Source organism: Brassica oleracea, chromosome C6, assembly GCF_000695525.1.
Source record: "Brassica oleracea var. oleracea cultivar TO1000 chromosome C6, BOL, whole genome shotgun sequence".
Lineage (NCBI taxonomy): Eukaryota > Viridiplantae > Streptophyta > Magnoliopsida > Brassicales > Brassicaceae > Brassica > Brassica oleracea.
The window spans coordinates 33,290,556-33,297,101 of NC_027753.1; the positions used below are offsets into that span (position 1 = coordinate 33,290,556).

Here is a 6,546-nt window from a genome sequence, read left to right on the forward strand (position 1 = left end):
CCCTTGTGTATATAAATGGAAACATTGTTAAACGTTCACCTTTTTAATTCTATCCAATAGTTTCACTCCCCCATAATGGTCCCTCTCATTTTCTAACTCTTGTTAATATGAATTGATTTAACATCATTTGGCATCTGCGGTTCAGTACTATAATTTTGATGTTTTTTATTCATTCCGCATTAAAATGTTGCATAATATAAATCACAATGTTAGGTATATCAATAAAAGACATAAACAAAAATGTGGCCGAGATAATTTAGATCCTAATATCTTTATTTCAACTAAAATAGAACAAAAAAGAACAACAACAAGCGGGCAATTGGCTGACAACACATGTAGGATCCGTGGCGTTTTAGACAATTCGAGACCCTACTTTCTCGACGACTTAAACAAAATAAGAGAACAAGAAAATACCCTAAAAGAAGAAAATAAATAAAAGAAGCAGGGAACACATGTTAAAACTCAGAGCGAGTGATGATCTTGAAACCGGTTGATTGGTAACCTAAGAGAGGGATCCAAACGCTGCCGTGAAGCGTCACCGTCACGAACTTGTGGCGGTTCCAGCGGGGGTGCACGGACTTTGGCGGAGCCACGGTTAGGAAAACCGGTCTGATCAATGGGTTCACCGACGCAAGTGTAGCTTGATTCCACAGGACCACCAGCCATGTAATTAACGGTTGTTGTTGTGGGAAGATTAGGGTTTGGAGAGATGCTTCTATTGCCTCGAAAGGATTGGCTGAAGTAATAATCATTGATGTTGTTGTAGGGCGAGTATTGGTTTGAAGAGTATGGATATGGTGGTTGAAGCGGTTGGGGAACCAAGTTTGTTGAGGAGCTTCCGGTATATAGCATCGGTGAAGAGTAAACCGACCGGTATATTGTTGGATCTGCGGTTTGATATCTGCCAATAATTCCAATTAATTATACTCGCATTATTTATTATAATAAGTACATTTAGCAATGTTTTTTTTCATAATTTGAAGTCTTAGGATGAAGAGAGAGTACCCGAAAGGTGTAATTCCTGGTGGGGTTAAGGTATCGTTACGGTAGACCAGTTGACGGGCTTGATTCAATGTCTCCGTCTCCCTCTCTTTAAGTTTATAGAACCAAATGAAAATAGGACATCAAACTAAGTCTTTAATGCAATATCTACTGGTATGAAGTTATAGTCAAAGCAAGTATAGGACAACAAGCATCAATCAAAGACAGAAGATTTATGAAAACTGTTTTTTTTTGCTTTTGCACGAACTAAAAAGTGTGAATATAAAAGTGGATTATATGAAGCTTAGTAGACTTGCCTTGTCGGTGGCGATTCATGTGGCCACCAAGAGCTTGGGATTTGCAGAACTTCAGTGAACAAAATCGACATTCGTACACCTTCCCGCTCTCATCTTTCCCTTCTTTACTACCTTTCTTCTTTCTTTGACCTAATTAGCAACAAAACATCCTACGGGCTTAATATATAATTCCACCAAGACACAAGTCTTTTGGATTCCACGTGTGATCCAAACCTTTACCAATAGACACAATATATATTACCAATTTAGTTATATATCCCCTTAATTATGTTTTGCCTGTTAATGATATATATGTATAATATAACGTTGAAGTAATTAGGGTTTTCCAAGGTAAAAGTATACCAGAGGAAGAACCTTCCTCCAGGGTTTGCTTATTGCCATCTCTAGAAAAATCATCTGGCAGATTGTTGAGGTCTAAGTAATTATCCTCATTCCTCCTGCCAAAAAAAAACTCAATAAAGAGAAGTGTGAGTTTAAAGATTAAGAAAATGAAAGATATAATTAAGAAAGTGGTTTTGTGTTTTGTGGGGCATATACATAGTGGGAAATGAGAGATTGGCGTGAGATAAGACTTCTCTCCAAGAGCTAGAATAATTGAGGATATATATTATAGGGGACTTTCAGTTGGAGGCTGCACCACAAAAGGAAGAGAAAAACGTAGAGAGTAGTAAAAGTTAAAGAAGAGAGGTTGGGAAGTTTTCTATCAGTTTATCTGCCACAAACCCTCTCATTTTTCTCTCTCTCTTCTCCCTCTGTGTGTAGAAACTAAATAAACAAAGTGGGTCTTGTGACCTTACAAAGATATAGGTAGTAGTGTGGGCTTAAGGGGTTTTAACTAAACCAAACCAGAGTGAAAGTGTTTGTGGTTTGTGTATGTGTTTGTGTGTGTTTGTGTGATGAAAGAGAGAGATGAGAGGGACATTTCCTGAGTGAAAGGAGATGCTATGGCTACTAGCCTAGAACCCTATTACTGTGTAATTAATTCATGTTAAAAAGACAAACTCTTAATATTTTGAACTGTTTTTTTTAAGAAATCAATGAGTTTTGGACCTTCTCTGTGTATATATCTTCATATTGAAATCAAAATAGACTACATAAATCTTCTTTCAACATGTTAAGTTAATTATCCCATTCGTAAAATCGTTTATTTTTATTTTTTATTTTTAATCAAAGATCTTACGGACTTTAAGTTTATAAATTCTCTAGGTCGAAGATCAGAGAAAGTAACTTGTCACTAATACTCAAAATTACACACATAATGGAAGGAACCCTAATTAAGTGTAAGTTACACTTGTTAATATAATACAAAGCATCTAAAAAGAAGCAAGATAGTACTTTGTCAACAATGAATTAAATGTGGAAAGCCACATCTAGCGAATCATTGTCTCTTGATAAAGAGTCTTTCATGAATAGTTTGCAGCTTCAAGATGGTCCTTGATGGACTTGTGATCCTCACTTAAACACACAGAGGAAAGAACAAGTAACTAAAAGAGAATGGATTTTATACTTTTAAGGACAATCCGAGACATGGCTAGCTCTATGGTCCTGCTGCTTTGAACATTACGTTTTGAGAAGTTTTACAATAAATATGTGTATAAAAAATATAAATGTAAGAAAAATAGTTAGTAATGGTCCCCCATTTATAGATGTAATGTAATGGCGATAGGCCTCTCCTGGGGCATCCACATCAAAAAAAATTCAAATTGTTTTTTGTACCCTAGGGTTTTGCAAATGGGACATGCAAGTGTTGCTATCACATAACTAATTATTAGGGTCCTTTGTGATCTAAGTTGGATATGCATGTCCTCTTCTACATATCCTTTCCAATTGTGCTCCTAAATATTACATGCTTAATCTTCTTGTTAATTATATCAAATTTATGTAAAACATTAGAATGATAACAAGGTTTCTCCATTCCTACCGATATTTATCTTGTGGACATCTTACAGAGTGATCGTAAGGTTAGTGTAAGATCTAGCTATAACACTGTCCTTGAGAGGAATACCTAAAGGTGTACAAAATTCCCAGTCACGGAAGCGTGCGAGTCACGTGCCATATGGTTCGAAGGTCAAAACTTCAAAAACTCGTGCTCTCATGCCGACCTACACGAAATAAAAAGAATGTTGTCCAAAAAGTCAGGCCTAACACACCGTTATTTCACGGCGTTATATTTATCTAATACAGTGAATAGTGACGGACTGACGTGACGGAGATTTGATCGTTCCGGGTTCATCAAAGTAAAACCAATCATAGTCGAAACTAGCCATCTTTGGTTTCCACTTATTTTTATCATGAGACATGCAATAACAAAAAGAAATTGCAGTTAATAAATGTGTAAATCGAACAAAACTAAACTAGTTTAAAGAAGTCTAGTGGTTGAAGAATTCATATTGGCATTAGGGGACAAGAGTTTGAATCGTTCCACTATAATTTTACATACGAATGGAAATCATAAAAGTACCAAATAGCCAGAAGTGCCGAGGATTAATATGAATTTTGGTTACGTATCCCAAGACAAATGTTACGTCGGTATAACATACATGTATACGTATAGAGTACAATTATTATTTTTGTATAGAGTACAAATTTGGTCAGGTACTACTTAATTAACATGTTAATGATGGGGCACCAAAGATATCGAGGATCTTATTCATATTGAGGATGTGCATGCTACTTATGAGTGGGAACAGAACCAAAAAAAAAAGTAGTGAGTGAGTGATGAGGAGAGAGAAGGGATCAGGTGAGAGAAGGACCACACTACTACTCCAAGACTGTCACGGCTAGTAAGCTAGGACTTGCAATCTCACCCTCTTCATGTAACATCTGCAACTCTCTTTCGGACAATCATACTTTTTACTCCTTTCTCTTACGTGGTCCTCCCCCCCTCTCCCCTTTTCTTTTCAATTGGTTTTACCTTTTTCCTTTTACTTGTTTCTTCTCTCTCTTTTTGAACTTTTTATTGTGTTTAAAAAACTTGTGTTAAACCTGGTCTAACCAGCAATCCAAAATTAGGTTTTGTTATATTTCTGAACTGAGAATGCGAAAAAGAAGCTAAATCGGCACACACCGTTTTTTGTCCGGTTGTTATGATGATTACATTAGTTTATATATTACAACTCCAAGCAGGAAGAGAAATAGTCAATGAATTTGTGTAGTCCGTCTTATACACCATAAAGTACTAATATGTAATAATCACCGTGGTCAATGTAAAATAAATAAAAGAAGTATAAATTATGTAAAAAATAATCATAGTGCTTACCAATTAGCACTATCCATTATCGTAATAATTAACTCCAAAATAAACGAAAATATTACAAAAATCATCTAACTATGAAGAAAATATGGGAACGCTTAGAAAATTAATTTTGATAGTAACTCGTCAAATTTATCAATTTATCAGTTTTATATTTCACTTGAATTGTTTCCTATGTACTTATTTCTCTTAGTTACTCATCAGAGGATGAAGTTGTACATTTGGTGAGTGTACATTTATAGGCTACAAGTACCTAGATGCTTTAATTCCATTTTTCATAATATTTAACTATAATATGCTAATTTTAGCCATTTTCATATAAATATATATACTCCATATGAAAATGGCTAAAGTTAGACACATTTCACGCAAATTAAAAAACTAACAAAATATACGAAGCTACCTTTATTTATAATACAATTATTTAAATAAAAATAATTGAAATAAACATCTATTGATTATTTAAAGGGTAAGAAAGTGATTTAACGTAAAAACACATTAAAAAATGTAGAATAACACTTTTTAAAAACAAAATTAAAAAAAAAAGCCAAAATGACATTCTTTATGAAATATAGGGAGTATGTTAAAAAATATGCTAATTTTCACATATGTTAAAAATTGATGTTCTAGCCATTTTTATAAAAATTGATGTTCTAGCCATTTTTATACACTCTAGAAATTGTTTAGTTTGGGTTTAAATCAAAGATAACTAATTTTATCATGGATCCAGAATTAATTTTGATTCAAAATAAAAATTAGTTTCAATACTCGCCCCTCTCCTAAGCTTGATTTTGGCAACTTTCATGATCCTGCTCAAAATAACTAGAACTGCTCATTTGGTGATTCTGTAAAGATGTATATATGCATCCCATCTTAGATTTGGTCCTCTCCATACACATGATTTAATAATTTTATGTATCCCGCACATCTAAAATAATATTCGAGCAACCAAATGTACCTTAAACCTATATCAATTATTCATCAACTTTATGTGTACTTCCATACTTCTCTTTACAAAGGGAGTCGAAGTCGAAGACCGCATTGTGTTTCAAAACATAATCCTAAGTTGCATTGTTTATAAGAATCGAACCTCCTTGAGTTTTCAAAACATAATCCCAAGACGCATTATTTAGGAACGCATTGATTTTTTATACATATAACATTTTCACCCGCTAACAATTTTTTGCTTCAACATACGGTAATGATTCATCCTCGTCAAATTGTACGAGTACATTTCAATTCCTGAGATAACAGTTGATCCTTGAACTGAAATTTTCTACTTCTAATCTTCTTATGTTGGTTCCATCTTGATTAAACCCATCAAACGTCTCTGTATCGAATCTTCTTCTGCTTGCCTCCATCCCGATTAAACCACATTTCATTCTTCTTGGATCCTGGTATTTGTTTCCATCCAGAAAACTTTGTAAGTCTTTCAGATTGATTGTGATGACTTAGCATGTACACGAATTCACACACTTCACAAATCACACTCACGAGTGGTTCTAGAACACAGTACATCTTTTAGTTTTTTCAAGATCATTGATGATTGAATACATCTCGGCTCAGCAATCAACTAACTTGCTTTCGAATTCCAAGAAAGATTGATAAAGGAAAACAGAAGAAAATATGTAAATAATTTAAAATAGTCAATAGCAACAAACTTCCTTAATCAAATTAACCACTAAATTTGTCTAATGCAGTGGTATTAGTTTCCCTTTATCCAATACAATATTCTAGTATCCAAGTCACACGATCACCAATGTATGTAACACAATATATAAGAACTCTTCTTATTAATCTCTTGAGGAAACTCTCTCAAAACCTCAAGCTCTCAACTCACACAACTAGATCATCTCATGATCTCTCATATATATATATCTCTATATTTCCTAAACTCATTAGGACTTATTAATTATAAGTTTCCTAAACTCTTATAGATAAACCTAACACAAATAGGAAACTTATAACTTAAGCATTCTTCAAGCTTACCCAACA

General features: G+C 34.0%; 1 protein-coding gene across 1 annotated transcript; it reads right to left on the minus strand.

The window, feature by feature from the left end:
• Positions 1-247: 247 nt before the first annotated feature.
• LOC106298941 (zinc finger protein JAGGED) lies at positions 248-2,083 on the minus strand. Its single transcript, XM_013735071.1, has 5 exons — positions 1,836-2,083; positions 1,641-1,735; positions 1,299-1,427; positions 1,006-1,090; positions 248-901 (listed from the first exon to the last, which is right to left on the minus strand). Coding segments are annotated over exons 1-5 (750 nt in total). The 5' UTR covers positions 1,838-2,083; the 3' UTR covers positions 248-462.
• Positions 2,084-6,546: the final 4,463 nt, after the last annotated feature.

Excerpts from the sequence above, each read along its gene's own strand:
- LOC106298941 (XM_013735071.1), bottom strand. Across the intron at positions 1,428-1,640 it reads GGAGGAAGGTTCTTCCTCTG|GTCAAAGAAAGAAGAAAGGT; the intron begins GTATACTTTTAC and ends GTTGCTAATTAG. Across the intron at positions 902-1,005 it reads CCAGGAATTACACCTTTCGG|ATATCAAACCGCAGATCCAA; the intron begins GTACTCTCTCTT and ends AATTATTGGCAG.